Genomic DNA, 27,553 nt, shown 5'->3' on the forward strand with positions numbered 1-27,553 from the left:
TATCTACTTCCCTGTGTGTACATTTATATGTCACGCATCACAACAGTGTCTTAATCTAATGTCCTGATCCACGCAGGCAGACAACTGTGTCACGCAGGCAGATCCCCGCTGACATCAGCAGGGCTCTGTGCAGTGTCAGGGGGTCCAGCTGCATGGATCAATTTGCAGGATCAGGGCCTATATTTCTAGCATGCTACCTAAATTTATTGCTGGGTACCATTTTAAAAACTATTATTAATAATATGAATCCCCATCCCGGTAGCACAGCTCAGAAAGCAAATCAGGGCAACAAAACACAACTGTCATAGCTCTGGATTATATGCTGCAGACATTACGCAAAAGACACATCCTTCAGCAAAGAGACCACAGCAAGCAAATGTGATAACTACCCTGCACTAGATGTAATGAGTTTGTCTAGACTAGTATATCACGAGCTGCCTCTCTGTCGCCACAACGCCAGTTATTTAGCTACAAATTGCCTCGCCCCATATAGGAACGTCTGCCAAAAATTCCCAAGACAGCATCTCCAAAGGAAGCCCCCCCTGTCAGTGTTATGGGCTACCCAATAAGTTCCTGCCTGTCAAAGAGCTCCAGGGCCTTCAGTCTGGTACGTTTCATGCCATATCGGATGTGCACATAGAACAGAGGATACTTAGAGAAAATCCCATAGAGGTTAATTGGAGACAGATACTAATTCCCTAAACAAGAGACTTCCTCTTCAACACACTGGTAGCCTCCCAGGACAACTGTCAGGGTCTGGTGTTTGTTTTTATCTCCGTGTGGAAACTGTTCTGTAACTTCTGTTCTGACACTGCTTTTCTTTACTGTCTCTTCCTAACCTCTTGTTCCACCAGCTATACTGGTTTGTCATTTGATTTGCTCTCATTAAATTCCCCATTAACATTTTTTCCAGCTAATATAGATTTCTTTCTCTCTCTCTCTTTTTAGCCTGTCTCCCATTGCTCATATCATTTAGTCGTGAGCTCAACCCTATGGCCCTTTCCTGTACCTTTTAAAGTGCTACAATATTTTTTCTTATAATGGGTTGACCAGATGTGAACTCACTATTTTAAGCCGCATGATATCACGTCTTCCTCAGTCCTGTCCTCTCCTTTCCTAGCCATGGCTTTGGTTAATCTGCCGGGCTTTACTCATTGCCCAGACATTTTGAGAGGAGCCAACCAGAGTCTCAAAGTCTCTTTCAAAGGCTCCCTAAGCAGCTTACATTCCTTTGTGTTTTATACTCACTGGGCTTGATTCCACCCCTATATCGGAAAGGGATTCACCCTGTTAAATGGCAAGGGGTGTCCGCATCACCACTCTCCCCCGCTTGATTGGCTGGGGGACAGCAGCTTTAACTTGCAGTTGGGATTCTACAAAAGGGCTGGAGGCAACGCAGGGGATTTGTTGAATCAGATTCCTGGCCATACCCCTTCCCCAGCCAGCATCACCCACTTCTGGGGCTAGCCTAGCTGCTTACAGGCATCCTATCCGAGCAGGGGTTGTGGTTACTGTGCACTGCCACAGTTCCATTGCCAAGGTCACATATTACACTGGTGAAAGCCCGGTATTTGATATTTCAATACATTAGGAAAGCACTTTGTATGTAATTCAGCCTAAGTGAGTGTAACATCAATGAAGTCAACTGAGTTGCTCCTGCTTACGCCAAGGCTGAATTTGGTCCTTAGTATTCATGAATAAAGTCCAAAGAAGAAACAGCGAAACTTGGAACAAACACTGGTCTGCCATCCTGTTTGCAGAACCAGAGTTTCCTCACTAACTTTCAGAAGGAAACTAAAGAGACTCAAGATCTGACCCAGAAAATTCCTCATTCCTGTGTTTAATGTTGATAGATTCTCTAGCTAGCTAAATGTTCTGTTCATTGCCGGGAATGCATTCTCTCTCTCTCTCTCGCTCTCTCTCTTTTTTATTGAAATCATAAGAGGTGCTGCCTAACCAAAACAGAACCTAATCTGTACAGCTTTCCCATGATAGCCACTGCTTATTTCCTTCTCACATTAGTTATAAGGCTTGGCAAGAGAGAGGAGATCCACTATGTTGGATCTTTAAGCACGGGTTCCCCAGGGAACTCCCACATTGTGCTCAGGCATTGGGGAGATGGAATGGATATGGAAATAGTGACATCTGTATTAACTAACTGGAAGCCTTCTGTACAACATAGGGTATCACTGTGAAAACATGTTGCATTTTCATCTGATGTGTTCCAATTAACAAGGAATGAAGACACTGCCTCTCAAACTCTACATGTGAAAAAATAGAATAGGGGAGTACAGGAAGATCAAATAAAGAGGTGCAGTACGGTCCACTTTTATATACCATCCTTTCATTCTAATCTAACCTGTTGAAAAAAAGACAGAGGAAGATTTAACTGATATTTACCAACCAGGCATGCATTAGCTGTGAGCTGCCAACCTTCATTTTAACCTGGACTCCAAAAGGATCAGAAAAGAACATTTTCTGTGTCTATCAAATACAGTCTCACACATTTCTGTCTCGTCAAAATACTTCTTTATACCTTGTCTCCACAGTAGTTTAATATTTGATACGTCTAGCTGAGGCTGATAATGAATTGGGGTTTTCCAGCTCCGAATTATCTGATTTACATTATGATGACAACACCACCCATTCCTTTTAGCTCAATCCCCACTCCAGATATACAACTCCATGAAAATATGTCACCCAGTGGTGACACCCACTCAGAGGCATTTCCATAGTCTCAGCACCATAGTATTATGCACATATGTACACTATTCACAGCTTGTCAAGAAATAACTGTCATGCCCTTATCTCCAGTAGCAATATGTATAGGTGCTCTTTACAATAAAGTGCTAGTCTTGCGGGCAGCAGCACCATCTGTGACTCTGGTTATAAACAAAGCATCTGCTCACAAGTTACTCCAATATCCCTCAACAATCCAACACAAGCCAGATCAAAAGAAGCAATTTAACTTTACAGTACCTTTTCCACACCATGCCCTGGCTGTCTTAGCTTAGTCAGGCAATAAAACCTTTAAAGGAGCCACATCTGCTTTATGGCAGCGGAGCTAAGCAACTCACTACTAACAGAAGAGAGTGACACAGAGATGCTTCCCTAAGGAGTCAAAGCATCACTGAGGCAACCACAAACAGCCAGTGAGCAGCAAGAATGTGGCACATGATGACAGCATTTCATCGCAGCCACATCTGAATTTTTCTAATGATGGGATGGCAGTTGTTGCGTCATCAACAGGAATATGTGATCAGACTCATTTTAAAACAATCAAACCATAGGCAGGATCAGGGAAATATAATTAAACCCCATCCATTTGTGCCTATATTTATTATGAATATTGAAATCATGGCACTGCTGTAGAGATGAACTGCTAAAGAGTGATTTCTCCTGGGTTTAGTCTAATTGAGGCAGGCTCTGTGTTTCTATGACATCCATATCATCACGTAGCAAACTTTTGGGTGCTATAAAATAATTGCTACTAATGAATGTATACTACACAGAGTCAGAGTCTAGCAGAATGGGTTAAAGCACTCACCGTGAACTACAGCTTTTAAAAAAAAAACGGTCTATGTTGTTTTTTTGCTGTAACTGGTAAATGGAAATGTAGCAGTGTTTTCTTTTTTGGTTTTCCTTCTCCTTCCCCCCTGTCTTTTGTAAGAAGCAAATGGAAACAGAAAAGAATTGAAAAAAGCAGGGGAAGGAGATAAAAAGAGGGAGAAACAGTGGGGGGAGGAAAAACTGTAAACATGTCACTCATGAAGAATTTTGCATAAAACAATATCATTTCTTTTGGGAACCTGGGCAATAAAAATGACCTTTCAACTGTATACATTTTTGGGGCAATTCCTCCACCTTTCACCTGTACAGCTGCAAGTTCAAATTCTGCCTTAATGGAAATCAGCTCTTAAGATCATAGAGCTGCCAAATGATCAGACCCAAGGGCCATCTAGTCTAGAATCCTGTCTTCAATAGTGGCCAGCACCAGATGCTTCTGAGGAAGGTTCAAGAACCCCACAGTAGGAAGATGTGGGATAATCTTATCCCTATGAAGGTCTCATCCTAATAGTTAGACATTGGTTTAAATCCTGAATCATAAGTTTTATTTTCTACCCAAAACTTTTTTTAAAGCATTCACTATTATAACTCTTGATAGTCTTCTTCCAGATAAATGCCCAATTCCTTTTTTTTTTTTTAATCTTGGCCTCAACAGTGTCCTGTGGCAATGTGTTCTGCAGTCTAATAACATGATGAGTGAAAAAGTATTTCCTCTTTCCAGTATTATATTTGTGTAACCCTTCTGCCCTTCAGAGTTGGCAGCAACAAGGGCCGGGTTCAGTATCTAGGGGTTCCTTTTCAATAACACAATGCAAAACCAGCTCGAGGCCCCACCTAGTGACCTGGGACAATTACATACCACCCCCCTGGGCGCCTCTAAGAGGCAATACTTCCCCTCTTGCAAGCACAGAGTCTGAGTGTAGCAAAAGCCTTTTAATAAAGGAGGGAAACAATGCGGCATTATATTGGGGAACAGGGCCGGCTTTAGCAAGAGCGGGGCCCGATTCCTGGGGGCGGGGCTTGCAGCAAGCCCCGCCCCCAGGAATCAAGCCGCGCTCCGGCCGGGGTCGCCGGGCTTGGGTCCGGCCTGGAGCTGCTCGGCAGCCGGACCCGAGCCGCGCCGGGGGGGCCGGGCCGGACCCGGGCCGGACCCGAGCCGCGGCGCGCCGGGCCGGGCCAGACCCGAGCCAGACCCGAGCCGCGCCGCGGGGGCCGGGCCGCACCGCTCCGTGGGGGCCGGGCCGCGCCGCGGGGGCCGGGCCGCGCCGCGAGCCGCGCCGGGGGGGCTGGGCCGGACCCGGGCCGGACCTGAGCCGCGCCGCGGGGGCCGGGCCGGACCCGGACCCGAGCTGCGCCGCGCCAGGGGGGCTGGGCCGGACCCGGACCCGAGCCGCGCCGAGCCAGACCCGAGCCGCGCCGCGGGGGCCGGGCCGGACCGGTCCCGAGCTGCGCCGCGGGGGCCGGGCCGGTCCCGCGCCGTGGAGGCCGGGCCGAGCCGGACCCGAGCCGAGCCGCGCCGGGGGGGCCGGGCCGGACCCGGGCCGGACCCGAGCCGCGGCGCGCCGGGCCGGGCCAGACCCGAGCCAGACCCGAGCCGCGCCGCGGGGGCCGGGCCGCACCGCTCCGTGGGGGCCGGGCCGCGCCGCGGGGGCCGGGCCGCGCCGCGAGCCGCGCCGGGGGGGCTGGGCCGGACCCGGGCCGGACCTGAGCCGCGCCGCGGGGGCCGGGCCGGACCCGGACCCGAGCTGCGCCGCGCCAGGGGGGCCGGGCCGGACCCGGACCCGAGCCGCGCCGAGCCAGACCCAAGCCGCGCCGCGGGGGCCGGGCCGGACCGGTCCCGAGCCGCGCCGCGGGGGCCGGGCCGGTCCCGCGCCGTGGAGGCCGGGCCGAGCCGGACCCGAGCCGAGCCGCGCCGGGGGGGCCGGGCCGAGCCGGACCCGAGCCGCGCCGCGGGGGCCGGGCTGGACCTGAGCCGAGCCGAGCTGCGCCGCGGGGGCCGGGCCGGACCCGAGCCGGACCCGAGCTGCGCCGCGCCGCGCCGCAGGGGCCGGGCCGGGCCCAAGTCGAGGGGGCCGGGACAGACCCAAGCCGAGCCGGGCCGGAGCCCTGGGGCCGGCGCGCTCGGCCGGAACCGGGGCCGGAGGGAGCTGCTCGGCCGGGGCTGGACTGGGCCGTGCCTCCCCGGAGCCCTTCTCGCACCCCCCGCCACCCCCACCCCAGCTTACCTGGTGCTGCCTGCCCGCCCCTGCTTCTTTTCAGACTTCCCGCGAACCTCTGATTCGCAGGAAGCAGGGGAGGGGGAGGAGGGGGAAGTGAGCTGGGGGCAGGGTGGAGAGCTGCGGCGCGGGGCCCTCTTAGCGGGGGGCCCAATTCAGCCGAATCGGCTGAATCGGCCTAAAGCCGGCCCTGTTGGGGAAACACCACAAACAGGATTCATAACACAGAAGACTCACCCCCAAGTAAGTTTTGCAGTGTCCTTTTCCCCTCAGAGTCTTAAGTCCAGCAACCCAACAGTCACCCCACCCACAGTTTCTGTCCTTGGTCAGTGCAGCCCCCAGAGTTCAGAAGTTCATCTGCAGAGTTTACCTCCCAGCCTGGGTGGAAGCGGGTGGAGGTATGGGGTAGGGTGACCAGATGCCAAAGATGAATTATCGGGACGCCGGGGGGGGCAGAGCAAAAAAAAAAAAAAAAGCCGCCAGAGCGCGCCCCCCACCCCACCGCAACCCTCTGCAGCCGCTGGCTGGGCCCCCGGCTCTGCAAAGGGGGTTCCAAAGAGGATGGATCTAGACTGTTCTCAGTGGTAGCAGATGACAGAACAAGGAGTAATGGTCTCAAGTTGCAGTGGGGGGGGTTTAGGTTGGATATTAGGAAACACTTTTTCACTAGGAGGGTGGTGAAGCACTGGAATGGGTTACCTAAGGAGGTGGTGGAATCTCCTTCCTTAGAGGTTTTTAAGGCCAGGCTTGACAAAGCCCTGGCTGGGATGATTTAGTTCGGAATTGGTCCTGCTTTGAGCAGGGGATTGGACTAGATCACCTCCTAAGGTCCCTTCCAACCCTGATATTCTATATATCAGAGATGCAGCGCTCGGCTGTTTCTCTGCCGTAAAAGCCAGCCTCCCTCCCGGCACGGGCTTGTCCCGCCTCCGCACACAAAGGCTGGTGCAGGAGGCAAAGTCCAGCGGGGGTGGGGCCGGGAAGGCCGCAGGAGCAGGGGGCAGCGAGAACCCACCCGGGGCCGGGAGAGCCCCGCAAAGGAGGCACAGACCCCCCTCTCCCCTTCCCCCCCCTGTAGCTGCCATAAGCTTCAGTGAACAAACCGGAGCGCTCCCCCCTTGGTGTGTGGGGGACTGCCGAGCCGAGCCACTTCCTTCTTCCCCCGCCGCCTCCGCTCCACTCACGGGCGGGAGGTTTCGGGTTACAGCGCCCGCACCCTGGACCCCCCACAGCCACCGCGCCAAGAGAGAGGCGCGGACTCGGAGCAACTGCCCGACCCTCCTCCCTCCATCCCTCCTCCGCTGGCCTCCAGGCGCAGCTACTGCACCGCACCACCTTCTTAATCTTCATGGCGGCTGCGCCACACACGCTGGTGTCCAGCCTCCCTCCAGCGCTTGCGCCGCTGCCATACAGCTGATCAGCGCGCAAGCGGCATGTGTGGGGAAGAGGCGGGGCCAGGGCGGGGATTTGGAGAACTATCCAATGGGGGAAGGAAGGGGCGGAGTCGGGGCGGGGGGGGCGCGAGCCGGAGCGGAGGGCAAAAATTGCTTCTTTGTCCAGTGTCCCGACCAAACATCGGTCGGGATGCGGGACAAACAAGTAAATATCGGGACAGGCCTGATAAAATTGGGACGTCTGGTCACCCTAGTATGGGGGCACCTTACATGCTCCACTGCTCGGGTCGACAGCCAACAATTGCCACACCTCTCTGTGGGGTTTTGCTGCAGTCTTCACTGCCAGCCATCCTGCTGGCCACTCCTCTCCGCTAGCCACGTTGCTAGCTGCTCCTCTCCGGTAGCTGCTCACCACCAATATGTCTTCAGCCCCCCTCCCTACTTAACATAGCTCTCACTCATTTCAGCTTTTAGTAACTTCAGCTCTTTAGTGATTTCAACTGCTAGTAGGGGAGCCCAGTGCTGGTGTACTCAGAATCACTAGTCCAAAGTAGGTCTAATGCTTAGACCTAGGTATCAGTGATTTCAGCTCTGCAGCATGTAACGAGACTCCTAATAGAGTCAAAATTAGCTCTGTTATTACACAGTGGAGAGAGAAGGGGGTCAAAGTGGTGTTTAGGGCCCTCGGAAAGAAGGAGCAAGTGAGCAAGCCACACTCACACACACTCTCAATTCACTGGGCTTTCCCTTGTCTAGCGAGTGCTAGTTACTAGAGGGCGAGTCCCTCCATCATAAAATGCCAAGTACAGCTTTATTGTCCTTGATTCACATACAGGGTTGTTATCCTGGTTATTACTCCTGCCCCAATAACAAAGAGACTAGGGATCCCACAGCAGTCAAAGTGACCATTTGGGCAAGTAGTCCCATCATGCTAGGCAGGGTGGGTGTGCCCAGGCAAACGAGATCAGCCCCTGGAGTCCTTTTCCACAGCTCACCACCAGATGTCAGGGTAGAGCTCATTCTGACTCTGCTTACAACTGCTACCTTTCAATTCCATTGAATGCTCCCCATGTTTTTGGTCCTTATCACCAAACCACAACATTCAGTGCACCTGACTAGTCTCTGATCAGAAAAGGTTCAAAACTAGAATAGCAGAAGTGTTTCACCTGAGTGCCGAGTTGCATAGGCATAGCTGTGAGGAGGAGTTTGCACAGTGTGATTATGCGCTGTACTTTACTCTAGTCAGTTCTATTAGTCTTTTCCTTTCATAAGCATCAAATTCACATACTGCACGTGTAACACACACACCTCCTGGCTGTGATGTTCTGTCCCATCTAGTGGCACCAAGACCATTTACAGAGAGAGAGAGATTAATGAGAGATTAATCTACTCTACAGCCTTAGCTAACAGCCATATAGCTTTTAGCTCATGCAGTAGAGGCTCATACACTAAGCTCCAGAAGCCCCAGGTTTGATCCCTCCTACAGACAACCGGGGTCCGTGGGTGTTACACATGTGTGTACATACATGTGCTTCCTGTACATGAACCATGGAAAAATTTAATTTCATAGCCTTTCTCCATAATATCATTAAGTGTATGATCACACTACACAGAACACATGAATAACCCTATATAGCATGGCACAAACTGGCATGAGGTAAAAGTTTGAGGCCCTTCTTCCCCTGTTGGCCATGAAGAATTTTATAAGTTACTGACTAATGTAAATGTCACTTGGGTAAGTGATATTTTTGATAATGGTGAACTGCTGCCTGTGGGATTTTTAAGCACATCTGTTGATCTGACTTCTTGCAATACGGGCATTTTGTATCACATTGTTAATCAACATGCAATATTTTACACATTGTTTTAGGAATGGGAGATTCATATTTAACTTTCATTTAACTCATTTGAAAATAAAGCACTTGCTGATATTTTACATTCAAACTGCTTCAAAAGAATGAAAAAAAAATTCCAAGAAAAACTTTAAAATCCTAACAAGTTGAAACAAATATAACCATAAGCATGAAATTCTACATCTTACTAGGACTCTAGGTATATTTTACACTCATTCTGCACATCTGGACATGTAAGACATGAATTAAAATGCTTGTCTCGTGTATTTTTGTTCATAGTGGATGCTATGTCATCCATCACACTCTGGGCACTTACTCTAATCATTTCATCCAAATTCTTTGTTGACACACTTTGAATTATGTGTTATCAAAAACAGCTTTATCTAGATTCCTTTTGAAAGGCCCATTCCATATTTGGCTCTTTTGCCCTAATCTCAGCATCAGTAACATTTTGATTCTGCTGTAAATTGTCTTGCACTGGAACCAGGTCACTGCAAGCCATTGCTCTGAAGGTACTGTTTGTTCAATAATGCAAGTCACTCATGTTCTCTCTCAGTTGTTTTTAGTGGCACTTGCTAGAAGAAGAGCGATCAACAAGGCTCCAGCCTTCAGCATGTGACGGGTCTTATTCAAAGGGGATGGTTTGTTTTCAGTGTGAGCATGGATGCAGTAATCCAGAGGAGAATGAGAAATGTTTCTTCTTGGGTTGACTGCTGGAGGGAGGTTTGTTCACATCATTTGACACAGAGTTCCAAGGAAGTGGGAGCCATTTATTCATGTTTGAATACTGATAACATCATAGCAGAATTTTCGGAAGCCTTCTCAATCCACCACTGAGTTAGCCAACATACTATCATAGATGTTAAGTATCAGAGGGGTAGCCGTGTTAGTCTGGATCTGTAAAAAGCAACAGAGTCCTGTGGCACCTTTAAGACTAACAGATGTATTGGAGCATAAGCTTTCGTGGGTGAATGCCCACTTCATGCATCCGACGAAGTGGGCATTCACCCACGAAAGCTTATGCTCCAATACATCTGTTAGTCTTAAAGGTGCCACAGGACTCTCTGTTGCTTATCATAGATGTTAGAGATCAAAAATATCTTTTGGGTCAAGTTCCTCCTTGGTGGAACTACATAGTTGTCAGTGGATCTACACTGGGGTGAATTTAACCTACTGGATCACCCTCTCCCTCCCAAAGATGGATTTATTCCCTGTTATACCTTTACTGGTGTTTTGTCCAGTTTAGTTTTAAAGGTCGCAGACAATGGGACTTCTCCTGCCTGTAATGAGAGACTATCAACAACCTAACAGATCACTCTATAGGGAAACTTCTCTTGATTCTGTATTTTAATTTTCTGTTACTTAACTTCACCTATTTCTCCTACTTATATCCGCAGGTACCACCCTCAAGAATTCCTCTCCCTCCTTGGCATTTTTGAGGGACAAGTTCACAAGTAACAAATTACTCAAAATTTGCAGCTCTCGCTCTCCTTCACCAAGTCACCACCTTAAATGTTATGTCCAGAAAGCAAGACTGTGTATAAAGGTCAATTTCTATTCCATCTAAATGAAGGGTTATAAATGACTTATTGTAACATAACACCCCCTCACTGAAATATAGTCAGTCGGTTCTTGAAAGGGGAGGGAGGTTGTGCGGGGGGTAATGTCATACTCCCTCTTTTCAGAGCTGCTGGTTGTGAAAAGAAAGAAAAGAGCCTGAGAATACAAATACTTTCCCCCTCTACCCCAATTCAAGCATGTGGTCAATCCAACAACACCCCCCCCCCAAAAAAAACCCTTTAAGATTAGGCAAATGTTTTATATTAGTTTGGCTGTGGTTGGGTGGCTCGTACAATGCCTTCATTCCCCCTTTAAATGTGACCGTAATATTTTATTTAGCATTTAAGGGATAATGTTCATGGTAGAGGAATATATGAGGCAATAAATGGCCTTTGCAGGTAATTAAACACTGAAGCTATTGATAACCATAAAAGCCATTTATTTTGAGCATACGCTAAAACCATGAGCACTGTTCCTAGTGCATGACAGGACAAGATTTAACAAGCCACAACACTGGAAAGAGAAAACACTGTGTTTTTCATGGCCTTTGAGGGTTTGAAATTTCTGTGCCTCTGTTTATTCATTATCTCCTGTGTCACTTTGAGGACAAGATTTCCATAATAATTTAGATAGTAATAATATTCCTTAGCTCTTATACAGTGTTCTTCATCCACAGTGCTCAAAGGGCTTTTCAAAGGAAGGCGAGAATCATTATCCTCATTTGACAGATGAGGACAGAGGCCTAGGGACATGAAGAAACTTGCCCCCGATCAGCCAGCAGGCCAATGGCAGAGCCAGGGATAGAATCCTGTCTCCTGACTCCCACTCCAGTGCCCTTTCCACTGGACCACACAACTACTTTGATTTCTATACCACGTTCTGTGCAAGGCTCACAGTGTGTTTACAAAGAGAGGAGCAATCTGTCCCCCTCCTTTGCAGCCAGTGAGAGGCCTTTTTCAGGGGAACTGGTATTTCCAGGCAGCATAATATAGGGTGCAAACATCCCTTGCACAGTACAGATCTCTGCTCCACAGATATTTTTCCAGACCATTGGCATGGCCAGGACTGGGAAAGGGTAAGGGCAAATTCAATAAGAACAAATGCAAAGTACTCCATTTAGGAAGGAACAGTCAGTTGCACACATACAACATGGGAAATGACTGCCGAGGAAGGAGTACTGCGGAAGGGATCTGTGGGTCACAGTGGACCACAAGCTAGATATATGAGTCAACAGTGTAACACCGTTGCAAAAAAAAGTGAACGTCATTCTGGGATGTATTAGCAGGAGTGTTGTAAGCAATACGTGAGAAGTAATTCTTCCACTTTACTCTGCGCTGATTAGGCCTCAACTGGAGTATTGTGTCCAGTTCTGGGTGCCACATTTCAGGAAGGATGTGGAGAAATTGGAGAAAGTCCAGAGAAGAGCGACAAAAATGATTAAAGAAAACATGACCTATGAGGGAAGATTGAAAAAATTGGGTTTGTTTAGTCTGGAAGAGAGAAGACTGAGGGAGGACATGATAACAGTTTTCAAATACGTAAAAGGTTGTTACAAGGAGGAAGGAGAAAAAATGTTTTTCTTAACCTCTGAGGATAGGACAAGAAGCAATGGGCTTAAACTGCAGCAAGAGAGGTTTAGGTTGGACATTAGGAAAAACTTCCTAACTATCAGAGTGGTTAAGCACTGGAATAAATTGCCCAGGGAGGTTGTGGAATCTCCATCATTGGGGATTTTTAAGAGCAGGTTAGACAAACACCTTTCAGGAACGGTCTAGATAATACTTAGTCCTGCTATGAGGCAGGGGACTGGACTAGATGACCTCTCAAGGTCCCTTCCAGTCCTATGATTCTAAATCTGGAAGATTCACTGTTCACAGATTCTCCTATCCCTTGGGGAGGAGAAGGATCAGCAGCGACCACTCCAGCCATTGGGTGAAGTGAGGAATTGTTTCTTGCCCCTCATTTAAATGCAGTCACCCCTGAGGTGGAACACAGCAGTCGTTTGATAGCACAGTACAACACAAGACAAAAAGAGTAAACAAATTAAATATGCAATTGAAATTGGAGGGGGAATTTCAGGAAGCCAAACACAGCTGGCAGGTTTGAAAGTGGCTACTAGGGTTAACGCTCCAGATTTTATTAAAGGTGCCTTTGGAATATCAATGACCATATGTGGTCAGAACTTTATCCAAAAGATGATACCCCCAGAAAGCCAATGCTGCTTAACATTGCACGGGGCATTGGGTCAGGAATGACTCAGGGGGGAAATTGACACCTTCTGTTTCACCAGCACAACTTCCTCCAGTACACCTGAGAGTTCTTTGAAGATCACCCATTCAAGTACTTACCTAAGCCTATTCTCACTTCACATGTGAAACCTAATGGAATCAGAACACAAAGTGATGTGGCTGTGGGACTTATTATTATTACTAGTATTGCAGTAGCATCTGTGAGGCTTGAGAGGGCTAGAACCTGGGTTTGCTAGTCCTTTGGCAACTGCTGCATCCAAGCCACCCTTTGATAATTCTGGCAGTGCAGTGATCGACAGGCTGTGAGCCTTGTGGGTCCAAGAACTATAGGACGGGCTACCCATAAAGGACCTGACTGGCAGTGTTCCTGGAGTCCTTGATTGGTCCAGGTGTACTACTTAAACCTGGCGGGGACACCAGGAAGTTGTCTGTGCAACTAGGTGGATCCCCAGCCAGCTGCTGTGACAGACCCTGCTCCTTTGCCTTGTTTCTGGTTCCTGGCCTTTGGTTCCAGCTCCAGCTCTGATGCTTGGCTCTGGTTCCTGGGTACTGGTTCTGACCCTCAGCTCTGGTTCTGGGCCCCCGACTCCAGTTCCACCCACTCTGTCTGACTGCTCACACTATGGCTATGATAGTGCCCCAAGAAGGAGCAGTGCCCCATTGTGCTAGGCCCTGTTCACACAGGAAGACATGATCTCTGCCCCAACGTCTCACAGTCTAATTCACGAGGCAACAAATGATTGCAACAAACAGTATGGGTTATGAAGAAGATGAGGGTAGCAATGGTAAGAATAGGCACAGGGGCTAGCTATGAACAGGGCCTCATGGTTCTGGGTTCTCAGACATTTAAAACATTGTACATGATATATGCTTAACTAAATATATCAACAATCCCCACCAGGCCTTTATGTAGCCATTAGCATTTGGCAGCTGACTGTGGGCATAAGTGAAAAATACCTCAAGGGCAGGGTTGAAAGGTGACTACTGCATGATGTCAGTGGATTAATATGACTAGACACAATAGCAGATTCTCCTCTCTTCTGCTGATGTAACTCAAGAATAACTGCCCTGAAGTCACCACATGGGTTACATTCGTTGGCTCACAGAGGCTAAAAGGCACACGCAGTTTTAAAAGAAAGACCATCTAGATTCCAAACCGGAGAATGGAAACCATGAAAAACATTGCTGCTTTGCATGATATCCTATGGTGTTTTATTATGGGAATTTCACCTTCAATGTGAAATTCACCCAGATGTACAGGGCCTTGCACAATCCCTCTGCACTAAGGACAAGGTATTATCATGACAAGTGCAAGGGGAGCTACATCAGAAGCAGCTACAGGGTGTGGAGGGAGGGATTGGTCTCTGCATTGCACATAACAGAGGGGGTCTCTGTACTGACTCTGCTGCAAAGATGCAGAAGGAGGGGTTAGTAACTGGCCAGAGGAAGGTTCATAAGACACACACGTATACAGATTCAGCAGGCCAAGCTCTTCTCCTACTTACACCAGTGTAAATTTGGAGTTATTCTATGGATGGCAATGGAGTGATTGAGGATTCACACTGCTATAAGTGGGAGAAGTAGTTGGTCAATTGGCTCTTTGTAGGTGTGGCCTGAAGGGGCTCTGGGGTCACTTATCCAGTTCATAGACTGGAGTAGCAGCTGCATTTCAGCTCCATTCGCTGGCTAAGGGTTGACAGGGTAGTCTTCACCATCCCCAATGTCCCTCCTACACTTCATAGGCTTTATGTGGGTAAAGTTAATTTCTCATTAAATGCTTTTATGTATTTTATGAGCCTGGACAATAATCTTGTAAATGAGTTTCCAGAACCAACAATAACTGATTGTAGCAAGGATATATACTGTGACAAAGTTCCTCCTCTATCTTGGTGGGTCCTGCGCTTATTGGCAGATTTTCTTGCCTCAGAGATTCACCATGTGGGTTGGGGAACAGCCCAGAGACCTTCCCCTCAGGAAGAACCCACAGTCCAGGTCAATTGGGAGGTTTGGGGGGAACCCGGGCCCGCCCTCTACTGCAGGTTCCAGCCCAGGGCCCTGTGGACTGCAGCTGTCTATAGTGCCTCCTGTAACAGCTGCATGACAGCTACAACTCCCTGGGCTACTTCCCCATGGCCTCCTCCAAACACCTTCCTTATTCTCACCACAGGACCTTCCTCCTGGTGTCTGATAACGCTTGTGCTCCTCAGTCCTCCAGCAGCACACCCTCTCCCTCTCAGCTCCTTGCGCCTCTTGCTCCCAGCTCCTCACACTCACACCACAAACTGAAGTGAGCTCCTTTTTAAAACCCAGGTGCCCTGATTAGCCTGCCTTAATTGATTCTAGCAGCTTCTTCTAAATTGGCTCCAGGTGTCCTAATTAGCCTGCCTGCCTGAACTGGTTCTAGCAGGTTCCTGATTACTCTAGTGCAGCCCCTGCTCTGGTCACTCAGGGAACAGAAAACTACTCATCCAGTGACCAGTATATTTGCCCTCTACCAGACTCCTGTACCCCACTGGTCTTGGTCTGTCACAATACCCTGAGGTACTTATACAGTACAGTATGTGCCACCTCATTCAATCAAAATGCCGACTTAACGGAAGCACAAGAACATGCATCAATTCCCCAGTTTCACCAAAATCCCATGTGTGTCAAGGTTTCACTGTATCTCCTGGAGCATATGGCTGAATGGGATTGGGCTGCATTGCCGTTCCATAGGAAAGTAATCTTTTCTCTTATAGCAACGACATAACATGCTGGCACTATATGGATTCCTCATGCAATGAAGTGACAAAATAATCCCTTCAGTGGCTCATCATTGTCCACTTACCCCACACAGAACAGAGCCTGATCTACAACGACAGCATTTGCAAAGGGAGTAGCATGGCTGGAATAGATTCTGCCACTCGCACTCAGGCTGAGTAGTACCAGGAAATGAATGGGACCAGTAGCACAGTAAGCTGCTATTCAAAGTGAGTAAGGATGGCAGAATTTGGATCACAGTTAGAACAGCCAGTGCTAGGCATAAGCAGAGTAAGCAATTGCTTAGGGCCCTGAGCAGCTCAAGGGGGCCCCCTATTAATTATTAGTATGTGTTGCGTGTGAGGGGGGAGGCAAAAATATTCCTGCTTAGGGCCCCCAGTGGGCTAGCACTGGCACTGGCAGAAACCATGGCCACATTAAATAAACAAACCCCGCCCTGGTGCTGACTGGCTAAAAACCAAAAAATTATCCTGAATGCCTAAGAAAAAAATATTAGAGAAACAAAACTACATGTTATAATCAATCATTCTTATAACGCTGGATTCAAAGCTATGTTGCCACTCGTCACATCTGCAGTGCAAATACTGTAGTCATGGGGGGGGGAGCACACGATGTTTCTTATGAGTTGTTCACTCCTAAACGGCTGAAAGTGATTGATGTGAAGCTGATATTAGCCATTCCAAGCTAATAGCGCCAGGTTGATGTATAATAGCGCTATGCTCTGTCAGATTCGCGTGTCGCGTGGCAAGCACCTGACTTAATGTGACTTCAGATGAAAAATGAAGGTAGTGGAATAGTCATTGGTTATAGAACCTTTCACCTCTAGTTCACTTCTTCCTATCCAAACCAGGCTGTTAGTGACAGAGACTTACCACCTGGTGTCTTCCTCGTGAAATGAGAGGGCTAACTCAGTCCAGTTCCTAGTAGACAGATCTCCACATTACAAAAACCAGCATCACAATCAGACCCCCTTAGCGATAGCCTAAGCAGAGAGGCTAAGGACTGCATGGACATGAGATTCTCTCCCTTTGAGTTGGTGCCTCCAAGCCAGAAGAAGTGATTTCGATGGGTGACTGTGGGGAACCTCACGCTGCTGCTGCCCCGCCAGTTCGGTAGCTAACAATAAGCGTTTGCTTCCCAGCTCTGTTCACCTGGCATCTTTCATAAGCATTAACTGCACTTTAAAAAGGAAAGGAAAAATCATGTCGGTGACAGAGCAACGACTGCCCCCAATGGTCTAATAGATCGTGACAGGAGATGATATGAGATCACTACGGCATTCTCATCGCAAAATTCATTGATGTCGATAGTCGTATTAGGAAAATACTTTTGAATAAACTGAGGTTTGGAATTATGGCTTCCAAGGGATTTTCTATGCTGCCTTTTGACATGTTATGACATTTGCACAAGGTGAGGTACAGTAGAATCAGCCTGTAATTGACACTCAATTTAATCATAAGTGTAAGTTCTGTCTCATTTTATTTCTGTTAACCTTATGAAAAAAGAAATTCTTTCCCCTCTTGGGGCTATTCACTCAGAACAGCCTCATGATCTACTCCGCAGTCAGAATGTGCAGCCAGATTCTGAAGTGACACTCTTCATTGACTGCCAATTGAGCACTAAGGCCAACACAAGTTCAGGGTGAAAAATGGCACTACAAATAATCCTTCAGTGACAGCAGATTATGGTCAAGGTGTTTTGTCAGTCATTTAGAATGAGAGAGTCTCTACTATTACAGGCCAAACATCCTAAACTGGATGCCTAAACTTTGATTCCTGAATCCACATTTAGGCTTGTGATTAAAATCGGCCTCACATTCAGAGGAGCTGAGCCCTCCAGTTCTCACTGATTTCCCACCTACCCGGCTCTCATCATTGTAGCCTACACTTCTCTGTATGTTGCTTTTCCTGCTACGCCCCTTTGGTGTGTAAATGACACTCATTTGACACACCCACTGCCTCAAAGCATTTACATTCCCTTACTACTTGCACTTGTTTCCTGAACACACTATGTCTGATGTTTTAGAGTGGTAGCTGTGTTAGTCTGTATCAGCAAAAACAACGAGGAGTCCTTGTGGCCCCTTAGAGGCTAACGAGTTTGTGTCTGATATGTCATTTACACCACCACTAAATTTGGCTCAGAGCTTTCCCTGGGAGTTGCACTTGTTTACCACTGGTGTGAATTTGGTGCTCATAACTATGCTCAGTTTGGGCACAGATACTGGTTCACATGGGCCATCCGAGGAGACTTTGCAGTGCTGGCTTTGGGAAGGATGAGAGGAACTTCGCTAGTGCAGATAAAGACAAAGGGAAGCAGGCTCTGTAGGGCCACTACGTTCCCCACCCCATGCAGGTGGGAGAGAGGGGGAATGGCATGGGGAGGGAGTAGCTGTGCTGTTGAATGCATATGGCACTGTGTATAGACCTTGCACAGTTTACTCTCTCCCTCCAGCAGTGAGTGGATCCGGAGGAAGAGCATAGTTCTCTCAGTCACAGGTCCCCTCCCAGGCTGCTCCTGAGGCAACGTAACAGCATGCTGCTCCTTACTTGTGACAAAGCTGTTACTGAACCCTGTATCTAATGCAGCCAGTGTTTTCCAAAACAGCTGCTACGAAATGACATTGTAAAGGAGATGCAGAGAGTACAAAATAGTCACATCTAATGAACTGTAGCTTTCCATCAGAAACAGACTTTCCACACAAAGCCTCCAGACAGCAGGCCCTCATTTACTATACAAATGTCCAGGCTTCACAGATACATCAGGGGTGCTGGAAATGCCTTATTCTGAGCAGAACAATACAACTTTTCAATGTTTGGTTTCCTAATTCTCTTGCCCCATAATATGTGGCTTCAGAGTGAGATGACAGCTGGATCAGCTTTCCAGAAAAGTCTGCTCCTGCATGGACTGTGCACCGCAAACTCCCACTAGCATGGTGTGTAAAGAAGGCAGGGTTAGGGTCTTCCTGATGAATGAGTGATTTGGGGATCATAACTGTGGACACTATAGCATTCTCCTCACACTTGCAGACAAGTAACTCCCATTAAATGTACACCATCAACAGGAGAATGTGCTCCCAAAGCAATAACGTTCTTGTTAATAAAAGGAAAGGAAAATAATCTAAGCCATGAAAAAGGATTCAGATCAACTGTAGATTCAAAGCCTGGTCTTTGCATCTTCCTGAAGGCTGCTGCTTACAAATGTAATGTTCTTTCTCTCCTGCGATACCAATCAGCCACTCCTCCTCTTTCAAATCGTCCTGTGATCTATTGAGGACTGTGCTGGAACCCCAAGCTATCGCTTTAAGACAGAGGGGGTGGGGTGTTCCTTAGTCATGCTTGCAGCCTAAGGGACTCTGTAGCATAGTGGGTGTGATCAGAGTCAGTTTGAAAAGAGACAGCTCAAAGCAGGTTGTGCCTTTTTGTTTTAGGGAGTAGCAGGTTTTATTTCTCTATTTTGGGCTTCTTGTCTGTTTTGAATTGTAAGAAATAAAGTAGTGTTACATTGCAACCTTCCAGCAGGAGTATCCTATGTTTTTATTTAATTTCTCTTTGTAGGCTGTGAAGCATAACACCTCCCTTAAAACACACAGCATCTGCAAGACCTAGCAATATTAAATCATCAAGCAGTGTGTGTTTGATTTTTTGGCTTTCAATGCATGGTTTGTTTGGTCTATATCTTCTTTAGATTTTAAGGTGCAGAGACCTTCCTTTTTCTGTTTGTACAGCACTGAGCACATTGCCTGTGCTCAGCAAATAATAAACCAAATCTTTTAAAGAATCACAAATCCAATCTAGATTTATACTCACTGGGTAGTTCTAAAAGTGAGAGAAGTTGGGCCTGATTCTGATCTCAGTTTACCACTATGTAAATCCAGAATAGTTCTGCTAAGGTAATGGCATTACTCTGGAGTTATAGTAGGTAACTAATAGGAACCTGGTCCAATGTGTTGGATTGCTTACAAATTGCCACGAGCTACATACAGAATAGCTTTCTTTCCCAATCTGAGTGGGGGGTAACTAGTGGGGAGTGGAGCAATTTACCAAGGGCTGTGGTGGATTCTCCATCACTGGCAATTTTTAAATCAAGATTGGATGTTTTCATAAAAGATCTGCTGTAGGGATTAGTTTGGGGGAGTTCTACAGCCTGTGTTCTACAGGAGGTCAGACTAGATTATCACAACAGTCCTTTCTGGCCTTGGAATCGATGAGCGCTATCTTCTGGCTGAGCACTGAAAAGCCTCATTTTCATTGGTCCTCATCACATCTTTAACAGTAGTTGAATCAAAACCCACCTGACTCCAGCCTTCCATTCTCGTACTGCGTTGGGTTTCCAGAGGTGCTGCTGTACTGTGGGAAAGGCTGATTACTGAAGAGATTGTCACACAGTAGGCTGCGGCAGAGCTTTTTGAGGAAGCGCAGGACATAGCCAATGCTGTTCACTACTGGCAGGCTCAGGAGGTGCTGCTTCCCATCAAACAAAGCAGAAACTGAAAAGCAAGTGAGGACAATTCAGTACACTCAACGATGCACGGGAGCAAAACAGTCTGAGAGGTCTTTTTAATGGTGTATGAAAATGGTTCCAGGCAATGTTTGTTTTGGTTGCATAGAATATTTTCCATAGAGAGGGATCTGAACCACAACCCTAGATCCAGATCCAAATTTTGCAGCTGGCCCTGACCTCTGTAATGGACTAACCTCAAATGCTAGTCCTGCCAGGACTTTGACGAAGATCAGATCTGAAGACGAACTTTGTGGCTCAAGTAGTGGAAAGTGGGGGGTGTGATTGGGAAGCATTTGAAGAAAATATTTATGTAAAGGAGTTAGGCTGGAAGGAGATGACGTCTACAGCCTGAAATTGTGTTGGAAGCCTCACTCAACTTCCTGTCAGAAGGAGGCAAGTGGGTGGTGAGCGAATAAGGAGCTACTTCCTGGATAAGGGCTTCAAGTCTCCTAGATCCAGGAAGTTCATCTGCTAAGATGACTCCAAGCAAAGGGCAAAGGTTCCCACTCTGCTTCCTGTTGGAAGGACTCGTGTTCCTCTGTTTGTCGGATGCGTCTTACTGGGAGTGGGAGATTATGGGCCAGATCCTCTGCTGATGTAAATCAGCATAGCTCCATGGACTTCAATGGAGCGGTGTCAATTTATATCAGCTGAGGTTCTGACCCAATATCATTTTTTAAGAGTAGAAACAGCTGTGATGCCATTTGTTCCTGATGGTCACTCCTGTCCCTTGTCTGTTGCTGCTGGGAGGGAAGGAAGAGAAAAAAAATCTGAATGAGGTTTTCAGCTTTGGTACTTGAGTTTGATTCTAATCAGAAGACCTGAGTCCAATGAATTGTTCGGTCCTGGCCCATATGGCGATTCCCCCAGTAATGTGAATGAGAATCGTGCTCACGCAAGGAGAGAAGAATAAATGAACAGTAGAAACCTCACACTACACTGTACTGCTCACTGCTGATTTGCATGTTTTCAGGAATGAGTTAGAATAATTTTCTGAGTGTATCTGGGTTCTCTCAAGAAAGCTGTAGCTGGAGTTAGAGTGCCCAAAGGGGAAACAAAAGGAGTAGGGAGGAATCATTAAGTGCTGCACAGCAGGACAGAGCTCTAGGTCACAAAGCAGAGGGAGAGTCTTAGTTGATAGGGCAAAGCTGGGGTGGTCCTTGCAATGCAGGTTGGACTAGATCCTGAGTGATTTCAGCCTTACTGCTTGCTTGCCGCTCTCTATCTTCAGGAGCTCATTTGAAAATTATTATTTTTATTTTATTCCCTTGTTCCAAAGCAACAACCCAAACCTCTTGCTATATAAAAAGTATTCATGCTAAGCCTTCAGTTCACAGTAATCTCCGCTCTCAGCTGCCCCAGACATGGATCCAAATTCTATTCTCTATTCTTCATTGGGGTTCCATGGGTGTGGCTGAGAGCAGATCTGGCCCACGGATAGTACACAGAGGGCAATCTTGTACCAATGAAGTCAATGGGTGTTTTACCTAGGAGTAGTATTTGACCCACCCATAATGCATATAGCTTAAGCAAATGGATAATGCTGTGTGTCACTGTACAATTAGATTTAATACACAGCCCGTGTTAGTCCAATCCTTTTGTTTCCCCTGTATTGCTTCTTTTCCCACTGTTTGATTAAAAAAAACCCTCTTGAACCAGGAAAAAAAAGTGAGAAGACAAAGGGAAACTAATTTTAAAATGAGATAGGAAATTGAAGTGCTTTTGATATTTGATTTTTACTGGCTGCTTTGTTGGGCCAAACAAATGACATTTTCAACACACGATGTGTTCTGTCAGTAACAAGAACTAGGCTGCGTAATCACTTAATAGCATTCCAGAAACAGATACTGTTGTCTCTTGTGCCAGTATACTGTATACCTGGGGCCTAATTCTAATCTCAAGTCTGTACAATTCCATTGACTGCAGTAGAGTTACTCTTAACTTCTATGGGTGGAAAAGAGGCTGGGCCGATGATTTGAATAACGCTTGAGATTTAAAAGAAAGGTTATGATTTTATAGCACTTTCAGATTTATTGCAAAGCTTTTTTTCAATGTTTTACCTGACACCATCTCGCCTCCATAGCCCTGCTTGACAAGTGAGAAGACAGTCTTTTGCTGATGTGCGCAGTCAATGCATGCCTGAACTGCCTGCTGTAGGACCATGGAAGGTCTTTCAGGGCCAAAGTGATCTGGAAGCTGTTGCACTTTTTTCCTGTCAAGGTATGGCCCCATGTTTGCCTGTTTGTTGACGTAAATGCAGACTGTAGACACAAAATCCCAACACAGTTGTTAAAAGATATTCACATCACAACCAACCCTGTTTTCTGGTTTTGTATATTTCATGATATTTAATTAAGAGCCCTTTCCAGTGTGAAATATCATGATGCGCAGTGACACAAATGACTAAATGCTGCTGGTTTTACTCCCATTGGATGAGTAAAGCAAGCAGAAATTGGCCCTGTATTATATTTGGATAAGTGATGACAAGTCACCTGCAATTAAGGAAGTTACTGAAAAAACTGCTGAGTCATGTGCGATACTAAAAATGTCATGCTGTGTAAAATTCTGTCTCTGTGCCAGCTCACAGGGACTGTCACAGACTCCTGAGCTCAAACGCCACGTGCTTCTACCTGATTGTGTCATATGACCAACGACACTGTGAAAAGTTTCTCACTTAGAGTGAAATTAAGCCTGGAGTTTAGAAGTCCCACAGGAAGGCCCTCTGCACCATTTAAGATCTGCAGTGGGGCTGTGTATGGGATAGAGGGTGAGGGCCAGCTAGCAATGTGATCTGTATACCTCAGGCGGTCATCCATGCAAGCCTCAGAAAGGTGGTTGCTAGGGGCGATTTCTGGGCAGAGTGGGGGCACAACTAGGCCCTGGGGCTGTGTACACAAATTGCTATCCTGCAACAGGCACTGTCTGGGAGATTTACGTGTTGAGCCTTTCCGAAGCTGAAGTGAAGAGAACTGCTGACTGTGCTGCCTCCAAGCTCCTCAGGAGCCATCATACCCTGCAAAGGCAGAATAGTTCACTCCACACACTCAGCTGCTACCATCCCAAGCCCTCAGAGAAGCGAGGGCAAAAGTTTGCCCCTATATTGCAAATGTTTAGAATAGAGAAGTAGAGAATAAGGATAACAGTAATTGGATGGGTAGCTACCCAATAGAGGGCACTGCTGGGACTAAAACTGTGTGTCGGCAGCAACACGTTGAACCATTCTGCAGCACCGTTTTGTAAAATGGTTTATAATGTATTTAGGGGCCCCAGCTATACCAAGATAATCCTTGTTAACACCTGGCTAGCAGGAGCCTTGTTTAAGCATGCGGGAGGTTATCTCAGTTTCAGGGAGACTATAGACGAGCCCGTGGTAAGACAAGGCCTGGGTAAGTCTAAAGTAAGATATATTATAATAGCTGACTGAGTGTGCTAGAGCTGTCATCTTCCAGGCAATATAACATCATCCTCTGACAGAAATCGGATATGTGACAACAAATATCAAACATAGCGGAGGACATGGTGACAGCTGTGTAATGTTGGAAGTAATGTACAGTTTGCATCACCATAATGAAAATCTAGTGCTAATGTCACAGTGCACTCTAACGGTTATGATATAGCCACTTGTATTGAACAACAGGAAGGACTCCAGCAATAAATTCTGGGCAAATATGAATATAATAGCAATAATACTTAACACTACATAGTGCTTTATATCTTCAAAGTGCTGTACATAGAAAGATACAATATAGTTAAAAATATAAGCAGCGTGTATGAGCTGTGGAGAGCTCTTAGACTGTAGATTTACTAACCAAATACAACATAAGATATAATACAGTGGTCCCCAAACTTTTCAGGGTTGTGCCCCCCCCTTACCCCTGTCCATGCCCCCTCCGAAGCTGGGGCTGGGAGCAGGGCTGTGGCTTCTGGGGGGGAGGGGGGGGCAAGAGCGCAGACAGGGATAAGGGGACCATGGCCAGGGCTGAGGCTGGAGGTGGGGCCAGGGCTAGGAATGGAGCCCTGGCCAGGGGCCGAGGCTGGGGGTGGGGCCGGTAGTGGGACTGTGGCCAGGTGTGGAGCTGACCAGGCCATGGTCAGGGGCTGAGGCTGGGGGCAGGGGCGGGGCCAGAGCCAGGAGCTGGGGCCACAGCTGGGGGCGGAGCCAGAGCAGAACTGGGAGGAGAGCAGGACTGGGTGACACTCCCTTCCCCCCCCATGGGGGCTGGCCTGGGCCCTGCCTTACCCCCCCAAACGTTCATCAACCATTGGGGAACCTCTGATAGAATAGAATATCAAGACTCAATTTCTATCTGTGTTTGTGTTTCTGAATTTCGCTCTGGGATCTGTTTCATTTGCCTAAAACTGGATTTGGTCATTTGCAGCACCCCATAAGAATGAATAAGAAGGATTTGGTGGAAGGAGGCATCTCCTGGATAACATTTTGTCTCCTGACATTTAAGAGACTTAGAGGGAATTTTTCAAAAGGGCATAAATGATTTAGCACAGGGGTTCTCAAACTGGGGGTCAGGACCCCTCAAGGGGTCACGAGGTTATTATATTGGGGGTCATGAGCTGTCAGCCTCCACCCCAAACCCCACTTTGCCTCCAGCATTTATAATGGTGTTAAATATATTAAAAAGTGTTTTTAATTTTATGGGGAGGGGGGGTCGCACTCAGAGGCTTGCTATGTGAAAGGGGTCACAAGTACAAAAGTTTGAGAACCACTGATTTAGGAGCTCAAGTTTCATGAACTCTGTTCCCAGCAATGCCACAGACTTGAAGAAGTCACTTTACCGTTGTGCCTCTCCTTACCCTCCTGTAAATTAGGAATAGCAATATCTATCTCACCAGGGTATTGTGAAGCTCTGTTATTTAATATATGTAAAGCACTTTGTGAGCCAGAATGTAAGGAACTAAATAAGTGCAAAATATTATATTCTTATTAGAATGCTACCAAAGAAGAAGTGAGATTTTTCCTTTGCATGCCTGAGCTAAGGAGGATTTTTGGTTTTGTTTATATCTAGCATTATCAAACCTAATTCTGTATCGAAGTCTCAGGATAAATCCACCCTCCTCCAAATTATGGCCTGCTTCTCCTCTCACTTACATGACTTAAATGGTTACTTCTGATAACTCCAATGTCAGTGGGAAGAGAATCAGGCCCGTATTTTCCATAAATCATTAAACCTTGTCAGACAGAAAGGGCCAGACCCTCAGCTGGTATAAATCAGCGTAAGTGATGTTGATGGACCAACACCAGTTGAGAATCTGACCCAGAGTCCTTAGATCACATTCCTCCCTCTCCAAGAAATGTAAGTTTCTTCTTTTCCCAAAATTAAATTAACAGGTGCCTTAGGTTCACACTACACCATTGATTCAGGTTATTGCTTCATCAATGCCAGTGCAACTCTGACATTAGAAATGCAAGTGCCTGTGAGAGGTTGATATATTTATTCATGGGGAATAGATTTGAGATCTGTTCCAAACCTGGATTAAAAACACAGAAGCAGGACTTCTATACACGGGCCTGAGTCTCCACTTCTCTGTACCTTGTATAGGTATTCACATCTATTCAAAGTGTGTATAAAATGCTACAAAATCAGAATGATATTGTTTACCTGAACTTTGCACAGGGGGAAATGACAATACAAGGTGCAGGGCAAAGGAGAATCAGGCCCACTGACTCTCTTAGCCAACCCTCAAACTACTCAGTCAAAATGTACACACAGGTGCCGGAACTAGGGGTGCCACACCCCCTGGCTTGAAGTGGTTTCCATCATACACCGGGTTTACAGTTTGTTTCAATGGCTCTCAGCACCCCCACTGCACATATTGTTCCAGCACCCCTGAATGTACAGTCTTATAAAAAGTTACAGCTCAGAAGGCAATGTGCTCCATCTCTGCTCTGTGTGTTTAGCAATCAGTTTAGTAGGCAAATGTACTAAATCCTTCAGTCTGCATTTTTCAGGGATTAAGTTTGCTTTAGAAAGCACAAGTATCTGACTATCAAACTACTGTACCTGCCCACTGCTTTGCAATGCAGCATTTGATTCAACATACCAGTGAGAGCTTGTGGGGCAGCCGAATTGGGTATTGTAGCTGCATCCTGAGGGATTGAACTAATATCAGGTTCTGGTGTGCTTCTTGGAGGAGAGATTGCTAAAGGAGTCATCAGAACACGAGACTTCAGCTGCAAGACATAACCAATTTGGGTAATAAAAATATATACAGTGCATTTTATTTTTATCCCACACGTTTCACTTCCACTGAACTCCCACTTATTAGCAATTTGCTCTCGCATCATTTTACTTCCAGCCAAGAGACTCCTTTCACTCTTTGAAAGATAATGGACTGAAAGAAACTGACATTGATTTGCAATGAGCAGTAACACTTTAAGTAGCAGGATACAATATTATACCCCCACTGTGTACTTAGTTACACTTGAGCAAAGTGGGTGTAAAATCAAACAAATCACAATGGTAGCATTTTACACACCCTTTACTCAGGTTTAAATAACTTGGCGAGGCTCAAAGCAGCTCAAAGCAGCAGAGAATCGGGCTCTTTATCTACATAGTAATTTAGGGCCAAGTTTTGCTCTCAGTTACACAAGTGTAAATCTAGTGCAAAACTCAATGACTCAAGTGGGGCTAATGAAAATGGGATTTGGCTCTTAACATGGTTTAGGGGTTAGTGTCATGTTACTAAATGTCAATTGCTACGGAGTTACACTTAGTAATCCTGCTAACTTGTGGTATGCTTTAGAGACAAAGAGTTCATCTACACAGCAAAACAAGAACTGCCACAGTGAGGCTCCGAGCCCAGGTCAACTGACTCTGGCTCACAGGTCTCACAGTACAGGGCCAAATATAGCAGCGTAGACAGTCAGGCTTGGACTGGAGCCTGGGCTCTGAAGGCTGGCAAGGAGAGAGGGTTTTTTTGCTGTGTAGACATATCCATAAGCACCATGAGTATTTACTGTGTAATAATACAGTGATTATCCTTACAATACCTGGCAATGTCTATCCAATCAAATGATGGCTGGTTACTTTGTAATTAAAGAGTACTGGCATGATGATATAGGGGTCCTGAAAGCATCACCCTCATTTTTCTTTTGGTATAGTGATAAGCTTCAAGAGCACATGAATGAATATTGGCTATTCTCCAGCACATGAAATGGTGAATTCCACATTCTACATCAGCCAGTTCAAGATGTTCTTCTTATAACTGATTTTTCTTTGTTTTTAATGGACAAACTACAGAATGCTACAGAACAATGGTTTGAGGAAAATTAAACAACTTTCACGTCCATACTCATTATAAGGGATGTCGCTGCCTATGAACCTTCACCCAAACCAGCGTTCGAAGGAAGTCGGTACCATTAGCTGCAACCCCAAACCGTGACCAAAATCTTGTGGAGAGACAGACACTCTTTGATAAAGACTTACCCATCTTACCAA

The 27,553-nt window shown here is 46.7% G+C and overlaps 1 protein-coding gene across 2 annotated transcripts in view; it reads right to left on the minus strand.

Moving 5' to 3' along the window:
• Positions 1 to 27,553, minus strand: part of SCML4 (Scm polycomb group protein like 4) — a 59,411-nt gene that overhangs the window by 21,471 nt on the left and 10,387 nt on the right. For both annotated transcript variants that reach the window (XM_065401973.1, XM_065401974.1), the window contains exons 2-4: positions 26,157 to 26,286; positions 22,160 to 22,360; positions 19,891 to 20,085 (exon numbers count right to left, since the gene is read on the minus strand). In XM_065401973.1, the coding sequence (XP_065258045.1) occupies positions 19,891 to 20,085; positions 22,160 to 22,360; positions 26,157 to 26,286 (526 nt within the window). The remainder of the gene's footprint in view (positions 1 to 19,890; positions 20,086 to 22,159; positions 22,361 to 26,156; positions 26,287 to 27,553) is intronic.

The sequence above is a fragment of the Emys orbicularis genome, chromosome 3 (genome assembly GCF_028017835.1).
Source record: "Emys orbicularis isolate rEmyOrb1 chromosome 3, rEmyOrb1.hap1, whole genome shotgun sequence".
Classification (NCBI taxonomy): Eukaryota; Metazoa; Chordata; order Testudines; family Emydidae; genus Emys; species Emys orbicularis.